Source organism: Ipomoea triloba, chromosome 13 (genome assembly GCF_003576645.1).
Source record: "Ipomoea triloba cultivar NCNSP0323 chromosome 13, ASM357664v1".
In the NCBI taxonomy this organism is placed as follows: domain Eukaryota; kingdom Viridiplantae; phylum Streptophyta; class Magnoliopsida; order Solanales; family Convolvulaceae; genus Ipomoea; species Ipomoea triloba.
Genome location: NC_044928.1, coordinates 6,707,631 through 6,733,703, shown reverse-complemented (window position 1 = coordinate 6,733,703; position 26,073 = coordinate 6,707,631). Strand labels below are relative to the sequence as shown.

Below are 26,073 nucleotides of genomic sequence, written 5' to 3'. Positions count from 1 at the left end.
TTTGACGATAGGTCAATAATAGCACTTTTAATTTTGTCCACCATATTATGAGGGTATAGTGAACTCAACTACTCCTTATAATTGTTGACACTTTCATTTTTAGTCTCCATGTTGAGTGTTGACAATAAGATTACTCATTCATGTAACCGAAAACATTATTCCTGGCCTTCATGTATAAACGTAATCACAAAATATAGAGGTGTCAATAAGTTACGAATAAAGTTCGCATCATCCTCATTATCGATAAATTAAATACATTTATTATGTGTGAAAACGGAAATGCATAATTTCGTCAATATATTAAATATATTTTTATAATTTCCTTTAATGTAGAGCTCCGATTGCACAAATTAGATTTTGACGATATGTCAATAATAACACTCTTAATTTTGTTCACCATATTATGAGGGTATAGTGAACTCAACTACTCCTTATAATTGTTGACACTTTCATTTTTAGTCTCCATGTTGACAATAAGATTACTCATTCATGTAACCGAAAACATTATTCCTGGCCTTCGTGTATATACGTAATCACAAAATATAGAGATGTCAATAAGTTACGAATTATGTTCACATCATCCTCATTATCGATAAATTAAATACATTTATTATGTGTGAAAACAAAAATGCATAATTTTGTCAATATATTAAATATATTTTTATAATTTCCTTGAATGTAGAGCTCGGATTGCACAAATTAGATTTTGACGATAGGTCAATAATAGCACTTTAATTTTGTCCACCATATTATGAGGGTATATGGAACTCAACTACTCCTTATAATTGTTGACACTTTCATTTTTAATCCCCATGTTGACATTAAGATTACTCATTCACGTAATCAAAAACATTGTTCCTAGATTACTCATTCAAGTAACCAAAAACATTGTTCCTGGCCTTATTGTAATAACGTAATGACAAAATATAAATGTGTCAATAACTTACGAATAAAGTTCACACTACCCTCATTATCGATGAATTAAATACATTTATTAACTTCTATTTAAAGAGAAAAATGCAAAATTTTCAAGTAATACTATGTCCTTTTTAGGCCATTTTAAAATTTATCTTATGCAAAAGAAAACCTCTAAGGGTATGTTAGGTTCGCAAATGGGAATCAGAATTGGTTGATAATGTTAATGAGTTTTGGTGAAAGTATTTTGCATGTTTGGTAGTAGGTGGAATGAGAATGATTATTAATAGTTGGGGAAGGGGAGGAGGAAGGAAATGAAACCCTTATTTTATTAGGGAATGCGTTTTGCAATTAAGTGGTTAATCAAAACCCATAGTAGTGTTATAAAAATCTGTCAACCAAACAATAACAATGACTTTTATACTTATTCTTGATAGTTAAACATGTCAACCAAACACACCCTAAGTTATACAATTCAAACTCATTCTAAAATGGTATTGTATATATAATGGTGCAAATCAATTTTTTTCCAACCTCCAAGACAAAGGCTATTTACAAGTGTTCCCACATCTATTTTCCAACTCAAATTGATCAATTTTAAGATCAATTTTTCATTCATCTATTATCTATTTTGACCGTACTTCTTCGTTTCACTACGAAAAACTAATCTATATTATATATAAAAGTAAAAATCCTCCAATTTCATTTTTCCTCTAAACTTTTGTAGTCAATTAAATATTAATTAAATTAATAAAGCATATTTGGTAGGAAAATGTAAAATGGAAATTAACTAATATATATTAATTGGTAATATTGTTTCTATTTTCACGTATCAATATTATTAATAAAATTAAAATCATCCCTTCAACTTTCCCGCATAAACTAATATTATAAATTAATTGGTAAAAAGTTAATAAAGTTTAATTGGTAACAAAATTTTATTTACTAAATTATGAGAATAACTAAACCATTATAATTGTGAGAATAATGAAAACAAATTCTGCGTAATAAATAAGAAAATTCCTTTAAAATTTTGCGTAATTTTATAAGGAAAAATAATTTATTAATTATTATTTACACCAATAATAATACTAATTCGAATACTATCTATACTTCTGTATCTATACTGCTATTAATAAAAATAAAATCATCATTTGTGAAATTTCTGGCCAAACAATAGTAAAGATAAAATGGAAAAGAAAAACTTATATGACTAATTGATTGAAAATATAAAAAGATTCTAATGAAAAAGAAAATGAAAATTAGGCAAATTGGAAAAGGAAAAGAATATTAATAATTGACTGAAAATTATTTAAAAACTTTAAAAAAATTAATTACACTTTCCTTTTGAAAACTTTAAATTATTTAAACTTTAAAAAAATTAATTAAACATGAGTTGTTAAATTTTTTTATAATATTACAATTGGTTCATTCAAATATGGAGGAAGAAAACACTAAATGCGATATGGTAAAAAATAAATATACTTAAGATATAAAAGTATAATTGCACATATATTAGTGTAATTGACTAAATATAATTGTCTAATAATTATTATGATAATTAAGCTAAACATTGGTCGTTGAATTTATTTTTGTAATAGTTATAATTAAATTATTTCTCATTCTCCATATTTATTTTAGTAATAATATAATTACATAAGTCATATTAAATATCGATCTTTTAAAAATAATTGTAAACAAACAAGTCATATATTATTTAATTAATTGAGTAATACTTTTGCACTAATCGTATAATCAAATAAATGTACATGTTCGATATTATAATTTTTTTTATAATTTCATATATATTTTTTATTATCTAAACATATAATAAAAAAAATTATCCGTGCATAGCACGGGTAATTGGACAATTATTTACTCTAATTCAAGCAAGTAAAACATCAAAAAACATAATCGATTTAACCAATTTCTTCAATTGCGTTATATAATATTCGATGTTATAATTTATATAATTGTATATCGATCCAAATATTCTTAAAATATTATAACAAATTAATTCCGTGCAACGCACGAGCGAAAATACTAGTATTCAAGAATAAAAAAATGTAATTTTTTTGTTTAAAAAAAAATAAAAATACGGAGTGTTACTTAATTTTCGAAGTAATACCAGTACCTGAGCCCACATAATTATTGATGTTTTAAAATATTTTCCTTTTAAATTTAAAATAATATCTTAAAGTGGTGATTCTCGACAATAAATAAATACTCCGTAAATTGTTAATAAAATAAATAAATTAATTAATAAACAAATTGGGCGTCACGAAGTCTGCATTTGAGGGCTGGAAAGAGGGGAATGGATGGCGAACTCATTTCTTGGCGCTATATATATACATAGCGGGGACTGGGGAGAGCCATCAACAACTCGCAGTTTCCGAATTCTCAAACTCACTGAGTCGACTCACTCTTCTTCTTCTGCTCTCTCTCTCCGAATTTCCAGGACTCCATTCTCTTAAGCTTCTTCCTTTTTCTCTCTCCTTCCTCGACGTCCTGCCGGCGAGTGTACCGAGGGAGAGGGAAACGTGCGGCCGCTGTTCTCAGCATCTTCTGTCGTTGTTTCGATCCGTTCGCCGTTCGGTTGTTGCTTTATCGGGACCTGAAATGGCGTCTCAGCAGAAGAATGTCGGAATCCTCGCTCTCGAGATTTACTTCCCTCCCACCTGCCTCCAGCAGGTATACGATTGCTCATACGTATCCGTCTCTGTTTATATGAACATGCGTATGTGTGTGTGAAGTTCTTTTGTTTTATTAACTGACTAGGCAGGAGGGGTGGGGATAGATGGCGTTTCCAATCTATCATGGTTGAAATGCTGCTTAGATAGTTAGATTCTATGCCTTTTGAATTCATGATTACACTCAGGACTTCAGGAGTTCTTTAAAATACTGAATATTGAAATTCTTGATTGTGAGGGATGTTTTCAAAGAGTTAATAATGGCACGGAATGCCTTAATAACAGGAAATGATAATAAATTTCTGATTTTCTGTATATATTTTCCAAAATATATATATAAACAAATTTCTCCAATAAAACTATTGTTTATTAATATTAAATTCTCTCCAAGATTGAAACTCTTCAACAATTACTCCGTACTAATTTAGATTTAGACTTTTCTGTTTTAGAACTGATTCTATATTGGTCTATATTTATTAATTACTATGTATTACTATTTTTCAATGTAGGAAGCATTGGAGGCTCATGATGGAGCCAGCAAAGGGAAATACACAATTGGTCTTGGTCAAGATTGCATGGCCTTCTGCAGTGAGGTGGAGGATGTCATATCAATGAGGTATTAGCTCTATTTCTGAACAAATTGGGTTCTGTTAGATGGTCAAGCGGTGGTAGGAAATTTGCTTGGTTAGGCTATGTTTAATTAGTTCAATAGCTTTATGACTTTGTGCTGTCTAAAATGGGAGAATAACTTCACTTTTGCATATTATTGTCTTTATGTGATGTGGTCCAACCTATTCATTTGCTGATCTGCAGTTTGACCGCTGTTACTTCACTTCTTGAGAAGTATGAGGTTGATCCAAAGCAAATTGGTAGACTGGAAGTTGGAAGCGAGACCGTTATAGACAAAAGCAAATCAATCAAGACATTCCTGATGCAAATATTTGAGGTACTGATCCTTGTCTCTGTAAAATGCCACTGCATTGACTAATATTAGACCCCAGAGTGATGTTGTATGGGTTCTTTCCGCAGAAAATTAGTACTAAATAAACTGAAGTGGTAAAAACTTTAAGAACAAGGAAAAGAGCTAGAGCCTAATTTAGTGCCTAAACTAGAATAGCCGCATAGTAGCAGGCCATCTGGCACGTTAAAGTCATTTTGCAATTAGCCATCTTGCATGCTCTGCCATGCTCTTGACTGAAATTTCTTGTTTTACTCTCCTTACTGTTTCAAAATATTTAGAAGAATCTATTTTAGTGTTTATCTTTCCTAATTGTTCACTATAATATGTCAACCCCAAATAACTTATCCTGCTTCCTTGATATGTGGAACGAACAGAAATGTGGAAACACCGACATTGAAGGTGTTGACTCAACCAATGCATGCTATGGAGGAACAGCCGCATTGCTTAACTGTGTGAACTGGGTTGAAAGTAGTTCATGGGATGGACGCTATGGCCTTGTTGTATGCACTGATAGTGCGGTATGATTATTACTTTGATATGTAATTGATCATCCTGTATATTGAAAACTTGTAATAGAAATAGAAACACTAGAAACGGCATTGGCTTACTGTGAAGAATCTTTTGACAGGTGTATGCTGAGGGGCCTGCTAGGCCAACTGGAGGAGCAGCAGCTATTGCTATGCTAGTAGGGCCTGATGCTCCTATTGTTTTTGAGAGCAAGTTGAGGGCTAGTCATATGGCTCATGTCTATGATTTTTACAAGCCTATCCTTGACAGTGAATATCCGGTAATACTTACTTTATCTTTTCTTTCTTGTGGAGATTGAGTGTGGGGGGGCATTGTGGGTTGTGGCATCCATCTAAATTCAATCTATCAATGTGGAAGTTCACTGCTAAAGGTCGCCTTTTTCTTGCTCGCAGGTTGTTGATGGTAAGCTTTCACAAACTTGTTATCTCATGGCCCTTGATTCCTGCTACAAGAACTTATGCCAAAAGTAAGATGCCATTCCAATGAAGTGCATTATCATCCATGAATATGGTAATTAACTCTGTTCTGATTGCTGTTTTCTCTTTTGTATTTTATAGATATGAAACATTGGAGGGCAAACCATTTTCAGTTGATGAGGCTAGTTATTTCGTATTCCATTCTCCTTACAACAAGGTAATTCATTATACAAGTCATTGAGTCATTAACTAGTTTGGATTTTACCTTTTCTACCCGCTTTCTTTGCAACTGAAGTGAGAAATTACAACTATATGACATACAATGTTATACCCTACAGCTTGTGCAGAAGAGCTTTGCTCGACTGATATTCAATGATGTTGTGAGGAATGCCAGGTGAGATGAATGGATAATAGTAATATGGCATATGTAATGCTTTAAAGGATACAATTTTTGCTCATATTTATTTATATTTTAAAAATTTGCAGCTACATTGATGAAGCAGCCAAGGAAAAGTTGTCACCATTTTCATCCTTAACTGGTGATGAAAGTTACTCAAACCGTGATCTTGAAAAGGTTACACATTTAAATCATGAATAATCATTCACTCTTTACTCCTATAGTTTGCTTCTTATTGACAATGAGGTCAGAACTAACTAGATCGTGAATGATATTCATCAACAGGCATCACAGCAAGTTGCAAAACCATTCTATGATGCAAAGGTGCAGCCAACAACATTAGTACCCAAACAAATTGGAAACATGTACACAGCATCTCTCTATGCAGCTTTCATCTCGCTTCTCCACAACAAGCATGACACTTTGGTAGATAAAAAAATACTTCACCTTGTAGTCCTTTTATCTTTTCATTCTTCACTGGCATGTTTGTTTTGCTCGGTTCTGACTGACTTTGTTTTTACAGCCTGGGCAACGGGTGATACTGTTCTCATATGGCAGTGGATTGACAGCCACAATGTTTTCCCTCCGCCTTCGGGAGGCTCAGCATCCTTTCAGCTTGTCAAACATTGCATCCATCTTGAACGTTGCAGGCAAGTTGAAGGCAAGGCACGAGGTACACCCCGAGTTCTCCACTTCCCCATAGTTTGTTTTGGACTTCATATTCTAATGCCTATTCTTTAATGGAAATATACACCTAAGTCCTTGCAAATCTTTGTTGCATCCATAGTTTTCATCTGCTCATCAGTCAATTCTGATCAAACGTTTTTTCTGGCGCAGTTTACTCCTGAAAAATTCGTCGAGTTAATGAAAGTAATGGAGCACAGGTACGGCGCAAAGGACTTTGTGACAAGCAAGGATTGCAGCCTCCTAGCTCCGGGAACCTATTATCTCACTGAGGTCGATTCCAAGTACCGGAGATTCTACGCACAGAAAGCGAAGGATGCAGGCACTGCCGCCTTGGCCAACGGCCACTGAGGTGTTGGTAGATGCAGGGTGTAAGGCCATGAAGTTGGCTGGCTTGTGATCTCTTAGTTTGTCAGCAAATAGGAGAAACAATCATTGTGGTGTGAGTTTATTTGGCAGATAAGTTGCTCAGATCAGTTTTATTTCGACAACATTCATGTACTATGTTTGAAAAGTTCATTGTACTTGTTATAATTGAATGATACAAGATTCAATACCAAAAATATATCTGTTTGATATCACATGTCTGCTAAATACTCCCTATGAACTATGCAATTTGGCTCGATTTTTCTTTGGGTAAGCTATTGAGTTGTAGTTTTGTAAATACAACAATGATATTCGAATAGCTTCATTTCGGATTAATAAAAAAAATTCAATATGTATACTAAATAATAAAGTTTTTTTTTTGTAAGAGTATAAAAAATGGAGTGGATAAAAATGCATATGGAAGATAGAATCAAATTAGGGTGAAATTGTGTGAAGGTGAGCAAGGTGATTAGGTGGGTGAAGCATAAAGTTAGTAAAAAAGTGTAAAATAAGTATAAGATTAATTGTCAATTACTATGTTCTTTGATGACATCCCAGTTACTATTCTAAATAGATGGTATTTGTACTTCAGTGGTGGGGACTTAGATTCTTTGGGCAGTATTTCAAAAAAAAAGTATAAGATTAATTAAAATGGGGAGTTAATAGTATACCAATTGGTCCTATTTAAAATTGCGTTCTCTGGCCTATTAGCTAATAGTATACCAATTGGTTCTATTTAAAATTGCGGTCTCTGGCCTATTAGCATTTACTTAATTAGGCCATCTGTTTAAAATTTTACTAAATTAAATCCCTAGAATAATCAAACGTTACTTAAATAGGTCCTCCGTTACCATTTTTGTCTGTGAACCGTCGGACAATAATTTGGGTATGGATTTCACCTTTGTTATTTGATCCTTGTTGAAAATTCTAGTCGTCAAAGTAATCCTTTATGGGACTTCCTCTAATTTGGCAAATCAAATAGGGACAATAATTTGAGTATTAATTTCACCTTTGTTATTTGATCATCGTTGAAAATTTTAGTCCTCAAAATAATCTTTTATGGGAAGGGTGAAGCTGTCCATGAACTTGGTTCAAGTTCAGAAGCGCACGGAGACGAGGAGGTGGGAGAGGATGTGGACTAGTACTGTTAAAGCAGGCTGGCCCGCCTTTTTAGGCCCGCCCCACCGCGGGCCTAATTTCTAGCGGGCTTTTGCGGGCCGGCTCGTTAGGCCCGCGGGCTAGGAATCATGCAACCCTAATCCGCCCCACGCGGGTTGGCGGGTCCCGCGGGCCGGCCCGCAGATTTTTTATTTTTTATTTTTTTATTTCAATGTTCAAAAAAAAATAACTAAAGTTTAGAAATACTAACATTTTGAATTTACAATCCAAATTTTAAAAATTAAACCTAACAAAAATTAATATTAATTCAAAATTAAAAAAGAATAAGTAAAGTCTACAAATTATATTGTTAAAAAATTACATTACTTTTAATTTTATATATATATATATATATATATATATATATACATACATAAAAGTTACACAGCAAGGCAGTATCATGTACATTATATATCATATATGATATATAATGTTACACAACAAGGCAGCGTACTGCCTTGCTGTGTAACATATATAATTTTTTTTTTTTAATTTTATACGGCGGGCCCGCGGGTTGGCTCGCGGCCCGAGTGGGTTAGCTCGCGCGGACTGCGGGCCAAGCCCGTTAGGCCCGCATTTTCGCGGGCCTAAATTTCTATAACCCTAACCCTCCCCATTGAGGGGTGGGTGCGGGCCAGCCCGCGGGCTTCGACCCATTTTGACAGTACTAATGTGGACGTAGCTCACCACGCATTGAAAAGTGCACACGTCATATAGATGGAGCAGAAAAAAGAGGTTGGAAGTATAGATTAGAGAATGACAAGAGCAAAGATTATCATAAGTTCATAACGGTAAGCATTGCCACCCAACCTAGCTCCGATATCACTCATGCCAACGACCTTATCACCGTTGTTATGATGTGCAATGTTTTCGTACAGAAGCCGCCTCTTCTCTTCATGCGATCGTTGTCATAAAAACACTTAGAGTAGTCGGCTTCTATGCTTGAGCCTTCGGTCGTAATTGAATACTCTTTCTGGCAGTTCTAACGCAAGGAGTGACAACAACACAAGCTACCATGAGAAGGTAATTGACCTCATGAATGTAAACTTGTCCATGGCACGAAGAGAAAGAAAAGACAAGTTTACCCCTAGATTTGACAGTTCACAAATGAAAATGGTAATGTAGGACCTATTTTAATTTTGGGATAAAGGTCAAATAGACCCTAAAACTATGCCTCATTGTGCGATTAGGCCCTTCAACTTAAGAAAGCTTCAATTAGGCCCTCAAACTTGTTATATTGGGGCAAATAAACGCTTGAACTTATTTATGACATGTAATAGCAGGTCAAATATATTTCCGGTGAACCTCAAACCACATTCCGGTGACCAAATCAACAACCGGTGCCAGTCGCGTCACTGACGCCGGCCGTGGAGATGGGCGACTGGCGCCAGTGACGCAACCGGCGCCGGTTGTTGATTTGGTCACCGAAATGTGGTTGAGGTTCGCTGGAAATATATTTGATCTGCTATTACAGGTCTTAAATAAGTTCAAGGGTTTATTTGCCCCAAAATAACAAATTTGAGGGCTTAATTGGAACTTTTTGAAGTTGAAGGGACTAATTGCACAATAAGGTATAGTTTGAGTGTCTATTTGACCCTTATCCCTTTAATTTTTAAGTAACGCTTAAGTATCCAAGTGATTTCATTTAGTAAAAGAGTTCATTACACTTTTGGTCATATGTGACTATAGGAGTCTTGTTAATTTCAGTACTTGACTTTAAAAACTAACAATTTAGTCCCGTAACTATGCAATTTTTAACACATTTAGTCCACCGGCCAAAATGTCGCCGGAAAAATGTAAACCTTTTTAAATTATTTATTCATGGGGGCAAAATGGTCAATTGACGTCACCTTCTTCTTCCTTTGCACTGCTCGCCGTCTGATTCTTTCTCAACAATGGTCGACAGTAGCTAATCCACTGGTGCGGCATAGGTCGGAGACGGAAAGAACAGGGGAGGGCCACAGGAAATCTAGTCCGATAAGAGGTTCATCGTCTAAAACTGAAACTTGTGTGAGGAAGATGACCGGAAAACCAGTCCGGTATCTAAAACTGAAAAACCACCGTCTACCACCATGAACGGGTTGACTGCGAATAAATTCCCTTTGACTGGCTGGAAAAACCAGAGATGGGGAGAAAGTTGACCGGTGAAAAAACCCAGAGCTGGTCGCCGGAAAACCTAGAGCTGACTATGAATTCAAATGGGACACGGGTAGTGAAAGTCAAACAAATTAATTTTGACTAGTGAAAACAATTGCATTAATGGCAGCATGGAGAGAAACTTGCATTTCAGGCGTAGTAGTAGCCTAGTAGGTTTGGTTATGTTAAGGAAAAGAAGGAATTGGAAGGTTTTGCTTTGCAGTAGTAGGTTTGGTTATGTTCATCAATGGCGGCGGCGGTGGCAAGCATTCAACAAAGATCGTGTAGACGAAGAGAAATTTCAAACATAAAATGACCTATTTGCCCCTATGAATAAATAATTTAGAAAGGTTAAAGTTTTTCCGGTGACATTTGGCCATGCGGACTAAATGTGTTAAAAATTACATAGTTACGGGACTAAATTGTTAGTTTTTAAAGTTAAGTACTGAAATTAACAAGATCCCTATAGTCACAGGACCAAAAGTGTAATTAACTCTTTAGTAAAATTTTAAGTAGATGACCTAATTAAATAAATCTAATAGTCAAGGTACCCCAGCTCTAAATTAATTTAGTAAAATTTAAGTAATGTTTAATTACTCAAGGAATTTAATTTAGTAAAATTTTAAACAAAAGACCTAATTAAGTAAATGTCAATAGTCAAGGGAGTTCAATTGGTATTAACTCTTAAAAAGAGATATATTTCGGTACTTGTGGGCTGAATATTGATGTATGTAGGCCAAGAAAGTGAGTTACTTGGAAAGTATTTAATTCCCCATGGATTCTATAATGCAACTGGGCAACCCCACAAGACCTATTGTAGGAACTGACACTGACGATTAGATTTGGGTTCCAAATCTCACAAGACCTATGTAGTAACTGACACCGATAATTGAATTTAAGTCTCAAAACTTTTTAAATCAAATAAATGAATGCTACTTTCAAACTAGAATAATATTTATCATAGCAATCTAGAAGGGTAGAATCTAACATACCACAAAAAGTAAAACTTTGATATGTAATGAAACCTACAAGTTTCTTTCTTTTTTCTTTGGAAACCTTACTTTCAAAGATTTAAAAAACCCACCGAGGGGTTTCTTGCATTAAATACAACATCCAATGATTAGTTTCTGATGGTTTTATCGAGGCCGGCTCCACCATAAATCGGGTATAATGATATCGAGCAAGATAGGAGAATAATAGTATTACTAATTACTAATTAGGGTGTGAGGCCCAATAAAATTCGTACAAAGCCCGTAAGTACTGGCACAAAGGCCTAAGATGACGGTCCAAAAATAAAGAGGCTAATAAACAATATATATAAAATCAAGGGGGCCAAACAGATAATATATAAAATATGGGGGCTAAAGAATAATAACTAATAAAAAGAGGACTAGTAAATAATAAATAACACATTGACAGGGAATTGACCATTGTCCCTCTGTTGGAACGAATAAAGCTCAGACCACTTGACCAAAAAAGTCCTTGTGCCCTTGAATGATGTTTTAAGCCGACCAAAGACCTGGCTTTTATACTGCTGGGAGACTATTCTTGACCACCTACGTGTATGGTCATCCCCATACGCACACCTCCTCCACCCATGTGTCCCCGTCTATACCCCCTTACCCCATGGCACCCCATACCCATCGTCACAGACGTATGCCCCTCCCCCATGCATGCACCGTACCCCTCACACACACCCACACCCCGTCACGCACACCCACACCCCATCACGCCAGTCACAACCCCCCCGGGAGGAACCCTCTCGACACCCATCGCGACCCAGCAGGTCTAGACGCCGGCGGCCTCACCCGATCCAGCCGCCAACCGCCTTACCCTATCCAACCGTCACACCCGTACCCTATCCAACTGTCACACCCCTAGCTACCTTATCCAACCGTTACACCCCTACCCTATCCAACCGTCACACCCCCTGCCTTATCCAACCGTCACCACACCAACCCACAAATAATATTAGGTGGGCCAAGCCAAACCTCCAATATTCCATCAACTTCTTATAAAAAAAGTTGATGGGATATGTATTTTTAGATCCACTAAAGTACAAGTTCATATAGCACAAGATACAAGTGTACAAAGCAAAGAAATGATATCTTTTGCCAAATGACAAAACAAGGTAGAAGAAAGGAAAATATTTTATCAAAAGACAAGAAAATAACTGCCTGGAAAATTCATACCATATTCAAACCGTACCCATCCTCTCTCTTAGGCTTGGGGAAAGTTCAAGGTCTCCAAGGAGTCAAGGACCATGACCGTATTCGCAATCTTCTTGGCTCAACTTCTTGTCACATGATAATTGGAGATATGTAGCTCTTCAATAATAAGTAAATTATTTGCTAACACTTTGTGGTCTAGTGACACCCGGTTGTATTTTTATATGGAAGGGGGTGGATTCGAGTGTGGAGGCGATATTGACTATTTGTGCTTCAGTAGGTTGAGAAAATAGTTATGAACAAAAGTTAGATTATTTAGTAAAATCATAACAAAGACATGTGTTCAAATATGATTTAGATTATTACCGCTAAAATATCTAATGTCACATCTACCTCGTTAGTTACTTAAATATGAAAAGATCCATTGCCTTATTTCTCTATCTAATGTCTCTTCTTTTACTCGTTTAAACTCCAATTTTCTTTCTTTACCTTCAATTCCCATTTTGAAGTCTGCCACACTCAAGATCATGCAAACTTGATACACAATCGTATCCATACTATTATTACATATAGTTAAAACTTAAAAACATAAATAGCTCACATCAATATTGCATAAAATTTTCCCTTTAAAATAAGGAAAACATTCTAAATCTTTTTAAAAAGTAAAAAAGCATAAACAAAAACAAAAACACTATTCAAACTAAACAATGATCCTGCTTAACTAGACATTGAACTGGGATCATGGAGTTCATGATTTACAATATTTTTAAAATGAAACCTAAATAATGGAAATCATAATCAACTCTTTAGAAATGTATTCGAGTTTATGCCTATCTATCATATTAGAATCAAGCCACCTCACCTAATGTTTACACTATACACAACAACAAAAAATGAAGGAAAAGATGGATGTGAGTAGCAATGCAAGTAACCACAACAACAATAACAACAAATGTGGAGAACAGACAATGCAATTGATCAAATGGTAAGATTTTCTTGGACGCCAGCGAATGTCCCTATGATCTTCCCTCCCATGTCGGGGAAGTTTACACAGCTAGGCAAAGACTTCACCTTTCCTGTTCTGTCAACTTCAACCGGGTACTTCAGGAGGTGGCCTTTCATCTCGCTCACTTCCTCAGCTGCATATTGTTGCCAGTTGCGCTCGCTAAGACCCCTCACCCGTCTCACGCATTCCACACTCTCCGGTTGCTCGAAACAGGCATCGGGAGTTGCAAGGTGCTCGGCCCAAAGCGCCATCCTATATCCATATATCTGCAACCAATGCGCCACAAAAGTGCTGTCATATATACTTGTGGACTAGTAAACATATAGCAAGAATGCTGCACATGTGCAGTTGTTTGGCTAATAATAGGCACCCGACCCTCCCTAACCCTAATAGGACGGGTTCGAGTAGTTAATAATTGGGCTTAGGAGGGATTTGGGTAGGCAAAATAATATCCGTTATTGGTTTGGGGTAGTAGTGAAAACCTAGTACTCACTAGTAGTACCCCATCCCGGGTAGTATGTATATATTTTTAAGGAAAATTCTTTGTTCCCTTCCAAAATTTCCACTCCTAAACCCCTCCTTGTGAATAATGATACATTTTATATTATGGTCTGCTAGTTTATATTGTATTATTTTGAGTTGAATAGCTGTTAGGTAGTCAATACTAAACTCCATAGGATTAGGAGAGTTTATAGTTTGCTTCTGTATAGGACTCTGTAATCCTGTGTAACTGATTCAATTGAGTTGAGCCATTCTCATTCTCCTGACATGGCTTATAACCATTGAGTATTTGAGTGCCATGAATCAGTTGGCCCCACTAACTTGTATCAAAGACTAAACCATACAATGAAAAAGTGTCATGTTAAGAGGAGAGGTTAGGAGGAAAAAATTTTGAAGGGGTGGATAGCATTACTCATATTTTAAATATTTAAGCGGGTTTTGGAATGGGATGGGAATATGGGATACTCTACCGTTAGTATACAGGTTTGAATGTGTACCAGTTATATTCATTTGATTTGGAATGTATTTGGATAGTTTTAAATGTATTCGAGTTCGAGTTTGGCTAAACGGGTAGATATCTACCCGTTGCCATCCCTAGTTGTGTGGTTAATTACCTGGCCATGTGGTCGGGTGTGTTTGTTTGCCCATGTATAGTTAGGCTGATATGCACCCATTGCGATTTCAGTGTCTCTGGTGCCTTCCAACGAACGTTGGTTGATATTGGCAGACCCCATTATCACAAACTCGTCGTCCACAATCATCCCTTTCGAGTGGACATAAATCATGAATCGCCTGCTTTTCTGGGATAGTGCCTGAAAAAGTATCATATAGAGCATAACCAAACAAGAATCGACACACTTGGCTAGTTGAAAAACGCAAGAAACACAAGCATAATCATGGGACTAGGCATACCTGAGGAGTGTTTGCTGTAGAACTCTTGCTATTTGAATTGGTTGCATTATCGGGCGCCTCTCTGGTGCCAAGACAAAAGAAGTTCAAGTAGTCTTGGGGTTCATATGTCTTATCCAGCCCGACCTCTACTAAAGCTTTGTATATTATTTCATACATCATCTGCATCGTGTTATACTGCATGCGACAAAATACCATTTCTAAGGATACAACATAAATTACATCACACATAAACTAAACCTGGTACTTGAAGTAAAAGCCTACCTGCCAAAAGAGAATCCTCTGAGTTGGTGTACTGGTAGGAACACCCTCAGGCCACATTGGGACAACAATATATGCTGCAAATCTTTCATTGCACCTGATTTTGTTAGCGATTTTGAGAGCAATTTCCATCGGTATTAAATTGTTTGCACCTGTCAACGCAAAATGAAATCATGTAAATAATTGTTGGAAAATGGAAAGAGACGAGAGTTGCTTGCATAGACTGAGAGAAAAGGGAAAATTGGGGAGAATGGATTTTTAACCGCAATCCTACAACCTAGAGTCACAATCTTATATCGATAAACTACAAGTCCTTTAGCATGGAAAGATGGATAAAGACAATTCAAAGCAACTATATAACTGTTGCGGTGAAATTTCAATTACATTAAAAGGACAGTTGATAAAATTGGCAGTTAATCTTATTTTAAAATGATGCTCTCACCTAAATCTTTGTAGTTGTTCCAGTTGAATGATGACCCGAGGAAGTACTGGTTCTCAATGTAAATGAAATGTTGAGCAGAACGAATCGCCTTTACATACGCAGTATGTATACTCATGTCGATCAGCACATTCTTCCCACACACTAGGTTCTGTACCACCGGATGTCAGCATGTATTGATTAGGTCTTATCATTCGCATAAAATTATTAGGACAGATCATTCGAGACGACATAGAAATATAAAAGATTGCTTACCTTGGCTGTGGCTTCTTTTGGATCTTTAGGAAAACCTTTAACAGAATTAGAGTCAATGGACCGGAAAACCTAGATATCAGAAAAAATTTTAGTTAGTGGGAGAAAAAATACAAGAAAGAAGCATAGGTAAATTTCATTTCATAGATACCTGGACATGCCAACTCTCGGGATCATCTTCCTCTAGGAAAGGGGCATCTGCTATTCCTAAAATCTCAGGAATTCTGTCAAGTTTGAGTAAAGAATCATCATGTGAAGCTTTCATCTTTTGTAATCCATGGCGTTTTGAAGCTTTTAACCAACGCTCCTCGAAGTTTGTTAGGACATCATATGCAGCAGGGCCCTCAATCCGACTGTGCAAATCATGCCAAGGTTCTCTTGGGCAACCGGTAGTAGGTCCCTATTCAAGTTAAACGTGACAGAAGAACACAATCACTAACAGATCTTTTGTTTTTGAAAACATGAAAGAGTTCTAGATTATGATAGTCATAAACAGGCATCATAAGTATGATAGTCAAGCAACACAAAGAATTCGTCAAAGGATTACCGTGAAATTTGGGTTATGATAGTCATCTTTGTGCACAGTTTGTAATGTTCTGAAAATAGGGTGATTTGGAGTATCGTATCGTCCCCTGCATAAATCAAGGCCCCCAACAAAAGCTATGATCTTTCTCCTGTAGTTACCCGCATCTGCATCAACTATAACAGTTTTCTGATGGTGTGTGTAGATTGTTCCAGTTTCCTGTAATGATTAAAATCTGGAACTCTTAAACCAAGTCTGCAGCTTCCTCAAACGTCAAACAATGCTTTCTCAAAGAGATTATAGAAACTGGACCTAAAGCCCGATAGGTAAGGATGTACAAAGAGAATGGAACAAAGATCGCACCTTCTTTTTGATCCAGCTGTGTCCCTTTCCAGCTGAGCGTGGACAAAGCAGCACTTGCACCGAAGAATGCTTGAAAAAGCGACGAGTCTCCTCATCACTCGTTTGCATGATTCCATCCTATATATCATAAGAATGAGAAATATTGGTAATAGTTTCAAATTAGAGCAACAAGAGAGTAAAATCTTAGCCAAACTTTCCTATACTCGAAAGAATTTGTTCTATTGTTTTCACAGAAAGAAAAACTACAAATTTCTATGCTCAGTGCTGAACAAACAGAACTTACAGTTTTATACCCAAGAATGCTATTAGAAGTGGGATCATCCCATACAAGTAGCAGCACCCTCACGCCTTCTTGAGACTTCGTTTTGAGAAGGTCCCCCAAAGTGCTTTCTTTTGCCTCGCTACCATCTCGAACAAGTCTAACTAAATGGTAGACAGACCATCCAGTAATGTAGATTAACTTACGAGCTTGACTTATTGCACTGAATATATCATGCCAGCACTGCCCGTGATGATACTGCACGCCATTGTCAAGCCATATATTCGGGAGGCAACCATCAGGTACATGAGCATCTTGATACAGCGTTACCCTGCCTCCTCGTCTAAGGGGAAAATAAGTTCCGGGAACTCCACGATACTCGGGATCAAATCCTACACCACCATAGTAAAGGGGAACCTTCTCCATTGGAGTGAATTGAATTGATAAAGTGAGTACAGCCCCAGCCTTACACGGTTTCCCATTCGAGTTAAGAATTGGGAATGAGCCCTCGACCTTCACACCAGAACATAATTGTTCCACGGGGATCCCCACAGCGCCCATAATCTGAGAACCAACGACATCGTTGTCTTTGACAACAAAATGAACTTCCGATGCATAATGTGCCACCGGGACATAAAAATGCTGCATCCAAACCGGATCCTCACTGTTGCCAATCACATACGTTCTAGCAATCACAGCATTAGATACCGAAACTGTGACATAAGGGTCACTAGTTATCTTCTCATCAACTTTACTGCTAAGCTTTGAAGGCAATTTCCCAAACAAGGCATCTAATTTCTTATGAAACATATCCATGTTGGGCAAATTCTTGGCCTCCTTCACCCAAATATCCAAATTCCCATGTAACAGCAATACCCTTAAAGAACCAGTAGAGGTCTTAAATGGCACAACTTGGACACCTTGTCCATGCTCTGAACCCTCAGACATTGACTCAGAATAACTTAAATGAGCCATGAGACTACAACAGAAACCTCCTCCCAATTCACCTTCAAATTCATTTCAGACAAGAAAGTCAACAGATTTATTGCAGCAAAAAGCAGAATATATCAAACAGTTATATAGCATAATCTATAAAATCCTCAAAGATCATTTCGAATTCCATGTAAATAACATACTTTTAACTTTTTAAGAATTATTGAGTTCAGGATCACTTAATGGCTCTTTTTGCATCATCAGAAAAAAGGGTGTTCTTTTTTCTCTGCAATTAAATACAACTCAACTACCAACTTACAAAGTTTGATGCAACGGAAACACCAGTTTGACCAATAGTAAATATGGGATTTTACCTTAAATAATGGCCAGAGCCACAGAAAATAGCCTCTCTGCAGAAATGCAAGCTTGATAAACAGATACTCAAAGAAACCCAGATGCTAATCAGGAGCAAAGATGAGTTCTTGGGGTTTATAGCAAGAAGAAAAGAGAGAGGACAATGGATTCTTGGTTCCCATCTGAATGTAGTGAAGAAAATTTGACTGGGTAAACAGCTTTGACAAATTTTGGAATTAAAAAATTAGTAGATGGAAGAAGAAACGATTATTGTGATTATTTTATGCGTTTAATATAAAAGAAAAAATATTTTCTTTGCCCAACCAACTTCAATTGAAGGAATAGCCAATGTTAAGAATATTGAATCTTGAAACAAGTAGGACACATCGTCCCCAAATGACAGCCGAGTTAAGGAATACCCGGTCTTGGAATGTTCCTTGAGACAACGGATCATTTCCATTTTCCATCCTGCCTATTTTGGCCGGCAGATTTGACGAACTGTGGAGTGTGGACACAAAATAATTAAGAAAATAATTAAACCTATATTTACATTGTCCTGTTAGTATTTGAGTGGTTTAATGTTCATTGAGTTAGGATTTTACTAATTATGTAACAATTATATCTACTATCTACTATACTAATAAGAGCCAAAGAGAGTTAGGCCTAAAATTGGTAGAAAAAATGAGGGTCAAATTATTTAATCAATTGGATGGTTCAGATGAATTATTTAATCAAATAGATGGTTAAGATGATTCAGATTAATATTATTAATAGAGATTACCTAATTTAACCTTACTTTTATGATTATCCGTTAAGTTTTCCATTAAATATTATATTCTTAACATTCCGTTAACTTTTAACTTACCCATTAATTTCTATAAGAAAGGTCTTAGGTTCGAACCTCATCTCAATCAAATTTGACATAATTAAATTTCTCACTCTTTTTTACTCTTATTAAATTAAATAAATTAGTAGCTACAACAAAAAATGATACATATGTAGTTCTTTAATTTAGAATTATCTGTCTACAATACTTTTATTTGAAAAAATTATTCATTATCAAAAAATTAAATTAAATAAGAGAAATAATTTCATTAGTTATATTGTCTTTATTTTCTCTCATGCAAAGATTCTTTACATTCAAATTTATCAATTGATATTCATTACATTGTCCATTATCTTATTTTTACAATATCTTGTAATTAAATATCAAAGTTATAGTACAAAATAATGTTATATATTTAGTTACCAAGTATTTTATTAATACTATGAAAAAAAATTTAAATAATTTGAAGCTAATTATATTAACTACTTGGGGATTGGTTGACAAAGACAGTGCTCAAATAATAACCCAACAAATTGAAGCGGAATCACTATATTTTACTCTTATTGAATTAAATAAATTAGTAGTTACACAAAAAAATGATACATATGTATTTCTTTAATACCATGAAAAAAAAGAATAGTTTGAAACCAATCATATTAACTACTTGGGGGATTTGTTGACAACGAAAGTACTCAAATAACCCATTACCCAGCAAATTGAAGCGAGAAACTACCTTTTAATATCTTTTGAATACATAATATTTTAAATTTTCAAATTTTTATTAATTTATTTAATCTTTTTTCTTAAAGTAAGAATTTATTTATTTACAATAACTCATTCAACAATAATAGTTGAACCAAATGAACCCCAAGCAGAACACCTAAAGGAAATTCCATAGCTCCTATATCATAATCTCATTGCATGACGTTGTCATATATGCTACCAACAATAACCGAATTGCAAATAACACACTACCAACAAAAAGGAAGAGAACAAATAGTAAAGATGAAGAAAATGACAATGTTACTCAAAAGAGAATTAAGAACACTTAGAAAAATTCAAATTAAAAGTAGTATTTATTTAGACTATCATTTTTAGACCAAATATTTAGACTATCGATTTTACAACGTTGCAAACATTTATTTTAGTAATAATTATAATGAATTTTCTATATTATCTTGGATTCATATACTTTGAGTTAGATATTTAAATAAAAAGAATTTGACATTCAATTACCCATGTATAAACTTCTCCTATATAATCTTGCATTGATATACTTTCAAATATTTATTTAAATATAAACATTGGACATTAACCCATTCGCGCAATGCGTGTATAAAACTAGTATTTTAGATAAGGCTAAAGAGGCTTATGTTGTAGTTGCCAAACTCAAGTTCAAGCATGAGCTTAGAAAAAACCAGCTGATAGCTATACACTAAAGTTATCGTGGATAATAGTATTAACCGTAATTGAGCTACAACGTGGTAGTTAAAAGAGTGTTTGGTAAATAGCTGTTAGTTGATTGAGTTAGTGAGTTTGATTAGTTGATAGTATTAGTTGGTTGTAGGAAAATATTTAGTAAATTAGTAGTTAGATGATAGCTAATTATATGCAAAATGACTTTCTCAAAAAACTTATCGAAAAAGCTACTTTGAGCTGCTTTTTGAATTTTAACATTTTGGAGCAATAAGCTGTTAAAAAAAATTGATTAGTCAAATACTTTGAATATTTAACCAAGTCAAACAACTTATAATTATCAAATAAGGCAAAATTGGGTGATAAGTTAACTATGTTACCAAACAGGGCCAAAGTGTTTGGATATGAGGATTCAAACAAGTATGTCTTTGAGTTTTGTGTCAGAAATATGGACAATATCCTCATGGTTTGTCATCGTGTTAAGTATATATAAAGATGTTATATGCAGGCTTGGAATATGACTCGGTGGTTTTAATTTGGTATAAGAGATTTTGACGGGAGGATAAAATTAGAACTATTCGTGACTTGATTATGCAGAATTAGAGGTAAACTATATGCAACAATATTGTTGCATGAACTAAAATTAGAGGTAAACTATATGCAACAATATTGTTGCATGAACTAAATAACAACACATGTGAATGATGGACAATTTGAATGACAAGTTTTTGATCTACCACCAATTCGTTAAGGTACACCAATTATAATCGAAGATGCTATTGAAGTAACATGAAACGCTACTTGATCTTTAATTTCAATTCATTGAATTGGACAACATTAAGAATGTTGAAAAAACTAAAAGGCATATTAATGTATTATGGTCTGCAAACGTCTGCGGAGTTGACGAAGGGCCGGTCATGGAAGTTTCTTTGGAAGGGTTTCTTTTTTTTTCTTTTTTTTTTTTATTGAAGTCAAAACTCAAGTAGATATCATCTTTATTTATTTTACTATGCAATAGATATTATCTTTATTTATTTTATTGTCAAGTTAGAAAATAAATTTATTGAGCTAAACATTTCATAAGAAAAATAACATTTTTAATGTAAAAATTTCATTTGACATGACATGTTATAATTAATTATTTCTTACTTTGTTACATGACATGTGACGTACAACCAATAACATATTTTTCAACCAATAATTGAAATTTTGAGGAAATTTAATATACTCGTGATAAAATTTAAGTAAACATTGATTTAAATTGAATTGTCTTCCTTTTCAAGCACATTAAAGTAGAACCGTACAGTTCAATAATAATCCTTGAATCAAAATTAACAAATTAGTATTTCCTAAAACAATTAGCTAGCTTTCAGAGTTGCAAGATGCTCGGCCCAGAGCGACATCCTGTATCCATATGACCATATATATGCACCCAATGCCCGTAAGGGCAGCCTGAGTGGCAAGACCAAGACGCTCGCGGCCGTGAGGTCCTGAGTTCGAAACCGTCTGCCACCCGGGTTTGAACCGGTCAGCTATGGGTAACCTAGGCTGGTTAACCTCCTTGTGGTCCTTTGCCGGCTAGGATCACAGGGCGAGGGTTTACTCACATACTCGGAAGAGGAGTGGGGTTTGCCTCGATAAACCCAATATATATGCACCCAATGTGCAATGAGAGTGCTGTCATATGTGCTTGTGGACTATGAAACATATAGCAACAATGCTGCATGTTGTGCATGTGTCGTTGCCAAAATTAAAATATGTGTTCTATTTCAACTAAAAATTTAGATTGACAATAAAATTGTAAGTTTAGATTAACAGTAAGACTTCACATTTAACCGTGTGGTCTGGTCACTCTGATGTGTTTGTTTGCCCATACATAGTTAGTTAGGCTAATAAGCACCCATGAAAAATGTATGTAACTTACTAGGGAATTTTCCCAAGGAGTCTAATTTAACTTACTATGAAATAAAGAGATTTAATGAAGCAGCAATATAATGTTGTGTATATATGTAACACCTAAATACCACAATCAATAAATTCTCAAATATCACTCTTCAGTTCAATGTAAATGTCCAACTTCAAGAATTATTTAGTCCCTGATCACCTAGGTATCATAAAAAAAAAAAAAAAGTTCTATTTTTGATCTCACAATTAAATACGATTCAACTAACAACTTACTAATATCAATGAGACTCAAATGCACTTTATCAGTTAGTTTAACCAATATTTAATATGGGATTTTACATAAATGACAAGAATAACAATAAAGTGCTTCTCTGCAGGAAAGGAATGCATATTACAAGAAACCCAAATGGTATGTAATAAGGAGCAAAGATTAAATTTGGACGACATTAACAATCTCGAAATAACTAAACAACTTTTTTAGTCTCCAGAGTCCAGACTCCAAACGGCTGCCGTCTGCCGAACCGGCGATTTAAGGAATGTATCTTTGCGACAATGTTCTTTCTTCGTCTTGTCTACTGTCTATTTCGCCGGTCGTTATACCATGGACCATGGTCCACAATGCATTGTGGACCATGAGTTATGGCTGATACTACAGTTGTGTTGAACGGATACTCCAGTTGTGTTGAAAAGAAACTGCAGTTGCGCGGAACAGAGGTTATTTAATCCGTCTGTAAATGCAATTGTGTTGAACTGATACTGCTGTTGTGTTGAAGGGATACCGCAGTTATGTTGAATGGATACTGCAGTTCTGTTGAACGGATGAACGACCTCTGTTTCGCTGTTCCGCGTAACTGCAATTTCTTTTCAACACAACTGCAGTATATTTTCAACACAATTGCAGTATCAGTCATGATCACAATGCATTGTGGACCATGGTCCACCATATAATTTGCGTTATCTCGCAGCCACTCTTGAAGAGTTGGGAATAACTATTAAAATAAATATAATAGAAAATATTATGTATCTAATTTTCTACTGCTAATTTTTATTTTCACACAAAATTTTTTTATGTAAACACTCTAAAGTACATGTAATAAAATTCAAATATAATATCTTAGATACAAAAGTTTTATAATACCAAAAAGTAGTGTGCTTATTGATAATAATAATAATAATAATAATAATAATAATAATTATTATTATTATTATTATTATTATTATTATATACCAAGTAATATGTACATTTTCCAGAAAAATGAACCAAACCAAAAAAAAAAAGAAATTCTTAACTTTCAACCAATCAAAGAAATGTAATTTTTGACATTCAGCGAAACAAAAAAAAATTCAAAAAATGAGTCCTTTTTCTATAAACAATTTTATGAAAAACATTTTCTAAATTTTCAAACCCATTAAGTCAAGACCCTCAAGGCAAATTATTATGTGGAGCATAAAAAGTACATTTTTAATATACTAAAAGTAAATTATTTGTGTATTGGATGTACATTATACAAAATAATGTACTTTCAATATTCAAATAATGTATTTTCCCTAAATACAAGGTACATTTCTAATATACTAAAAATACATTATTTATGTCTTGAATGTACATTATTTGAAAGTATATAAAATAATATATTTTTAGTACTCAAATAATGTATTTTATGTATACTAATAATTTACTTTTTATTTATGATCCACACAACTTATTGGACTGGCATATAGTTGAAAAATCATAACTTCAGATTCAGATTAAATAATCGGTCCAATTGATTTTTCCTAGTGCGTAATGGTTATGCTTGCCCAGGTTTAGGTGTAAAAGACTACGGAGTATAAGTTAAGAGCATTGAAGGCCAGAGTCAATCTATCATCATATTGCTACGAGTAACTCTTCTGTGAGATTGTCTCACGGATATATTTTATTCGTGAAAATGGTTAAATTAAGATAGAAATGTTTGTAATACAAATCAGGAATAAACTGTTAGTTACTTATAACAAAAAATAGTTAATTCCATTTGTGGTCTTAGATTTATAGGTGTTAGATCATTTTTAGTCTAAAAAAAAACACCCCCTTTTGGTCATAATATTATTATGGCATGACAATTGTTTATCCTCCGTCAACAAAATCGTTTGAATGTCGTTAAATGCAGTGACATTTGGTCTATTCAATTCTAAGTATTAATTCCTTGTACTTTTTTATTGTGACATGACTATTTTTTATTTTCTGTCAATAAATATGTTTATGGCATTAAAAGTGATGTTATTAACCACTCAAGATTTACTTAATAATGTGTATAGGTATTGAATCAAATGAAAACAACCACCTAATAAGTAAAACCGTGAACTTATACTAACCGTTGATCCTAGAATAATCAATGGTTGGGAGAAGAGAATAATCAATGGTTGTACAATAAGGGACACTACAAACAGTACAAAGTGCACTAACCAACGCCTCAACTGCTCTCACAAGAAACTCTCTTTTAGATTGAGAGACTATCTAATATCTATCTTACCCTCTTTTAAATTATGCACTTTTTTTTTTTTTCTTTTATGAGTTTAACAAAAAGCTTACTCCGTACTTATTTTTTTTTTAACATAAAAAAAAACCCTACTATTGTACTCCGTAATTTCTCCAATAAATTAATTTGAAGAGATTGAATACCCACTCACTGGTCCCATAATTTTGGGACAGCAATAAATTAGTAATTTATTAGTACATAGTATTATGGTCCGTAGGGCTCACCTCTGACAGTGGAAAAGACCAAGTGACTGCCCTCATGTGAAATGTGATGAATGAGGCCCCAATAAACTGTTCAAACTGTAAAATGTGATAAAGGGCTCACTAATAATCTCTCACTGTAAAGTTGCAGACTGGTAGGCTGGATAACATATAGTAATGGGCCCTATATCCATTATGACAATTGGATGATCAACCACTCTGCTCCACAGCCTCTTCATCATTTATGTATATCTTCTTCAACTTCATTCTTTTTTTTTTTTTTTTTTTTTCGCGTATAATACTCAAGATTCTCATCTGAAACTAATTTAGATTCGATTAAGATTATATTCACTGAGATTGACTCTCACTCAGAACATTATCTAATCTAAAGGTCTTTACCAATGACCTTGTGGTCCAGTGGCATCAAATCCTTCCCTTTATACGGGAAGTGGTGGGTTCGAGTCTTAGTGGAGTCAATACTGTCCTTCAGTAGGTTGAGAAAGTAGTTATGAACAGATACTGCATTCTAATAGAGTTAGTAGTATTCAAAAAAAAAAAAAAACGAAAGGTCTTTAGTGAACTTGTACTTTCATAAGTAATACTTAATTTCTCTTTCAAAATGTTAATACATGTGTTATTTAATATTTCATCCTTTAATTCTCTGTCCAACAATAAAGATCATTATACTTATTTATTTGTATAACACATGTATCTTCACAACAAACTAATCCAAGTTCTGTGTGAATTGTGTTTATAGAGTTTTGATTATATTTGAGCAATGATTCGGTCTAAACCTATTTAAAATGATAAACACATAAGAGTGGCCGGTCTTTGATGTTGTAGTTGCATTAGTAGCTTGTAAATTCTCCTTTGAAAAATGAAATGGATGACAAAAATTTAACAATATTGTATTTAATGTTTCATCCTTGAATGTTCCCTCAAACAACAAAGATCATTTCAATCAAGTAGTTTGTAATTCAATGACATCTCT

General features: G+C 34.6%; 2 protein-coding genes across 2 annotated transcripts; one reads left to right on the top strand and one right to left on the bottom strand.

The window, feature by feature from the left end:
• Positions 1-3,233: 3,233 nt before the first annotated feature.
• LOC116002030 (hydroxymethylglutaryl-CoA synthase-like) lies at positions 3,234-7,172 on the top strand. Its single transcript, XM_031242037.1, has 12 exons — positions 3,234-3,606; positions 4,115-4,221; positions 4,419-4,551; positions 4,941-5,084; positions 5,195-5,353; positions 5,487-5,560; positions 5,652-5,727; positions 5,849-5,904; positions 5,997-6,084; positions 6,193-6,333; positions 6,431-6,580; positions 6,745-7,172. Exons 1-12 carry the CDS (start codon positions 3,535-3,537, stop codon positions 6,940-6,942), a joined length of 1,398 nt encoding a protein of 465 aa, XP_031097897.1. The 5' UTR covers positions 3,234-3,534; the 3' UTR covers positions 6,943-7,172.
• Positions 7,173-13,027: 5,855 nt separating this feature from the next.
• LOC116002026 (phospholipase D beta 1-like) lies at positions 13,028-18,567 on the bottom strand. Its single transcript, XM_031242031.1, has 11 exons — positions 18,240-18,567; positions 16,957-17,939; positions 16,674-16,790; positions 16,335-16,529; positions 15,939-16,187; positions 15,791-15,859; positions 15,539-15,686; positions 15,100-15,248; positions 14,839-15,012; positions 14,541-14,738; positions 13,028-13,691 (listed from the first exon to the last, which is right to left on the bottom strand). Exons 2-11 carry the CDS (start codon positions 17,905-17,907, stop codon positions 13,398-13,400), a joined length of 2,544 nt encoding a protein of 847 aa, XP_031097891.1. The 5' UTR covers positions 17,908-17,939; positions 18,240-18,567; the 3' UTR covers positions 13,028-13,397.
• Positions 18,568-26,073: the final 7,506 nt, after the last annotated feature.

What these genes read in the sequence shown, in the direction of transcription:
- LOC116002030 (XM_031242037.1), top strand. Translation starts at nt 3,535, where the DNA reads ATGGCGTCTCAGCAGAAGAATGTCGGAATCCTCGCTCTCGAGATTTAC. An exon ending in CTCCCACCTGCCTCCAGCAG is followed by an intron (nt 3,607 to 4,114) that starts GTATACGATTGC and finishes TTTTCAATGTAG; the next exon opens with GAAGCATTGGAGGCTCATGA. An exon ending in ACAACAAGCATGACACTTTG is followed by an intron (nt 6,334 to 6,430) that starts GTAGATAAAAAA and finishes TTGTTTTTACAG; the next exon opens with CCTGGGCAACGGGTGATACT.
- LOC116002026 (XM_031242031.1), bottom strand. Translation starts at nt 17,907, where the DNA reads ATGGCTCATTTAAGTTATTCTGAGTCAATGTCTGAGGGTTCAGAGCAT. An exon ending in GAACAACTACAAAGATTTAG is followed by an intron (nt 15,249 to 15,538) that starts GTGAGAGCATCA and finishes TTGCGTTGACAG; the next exon opens with GTGCAAACAATTTAATACCG. An exon ending in CTACAGCAAACACTCCTCAG is followed by an intron (nt 14,739 to 14,838) that starts GTATGCCTAGTC and finishes ATACTTTTTCAG; the next exon opens with GCACTATCCCAGAAAAGCAG.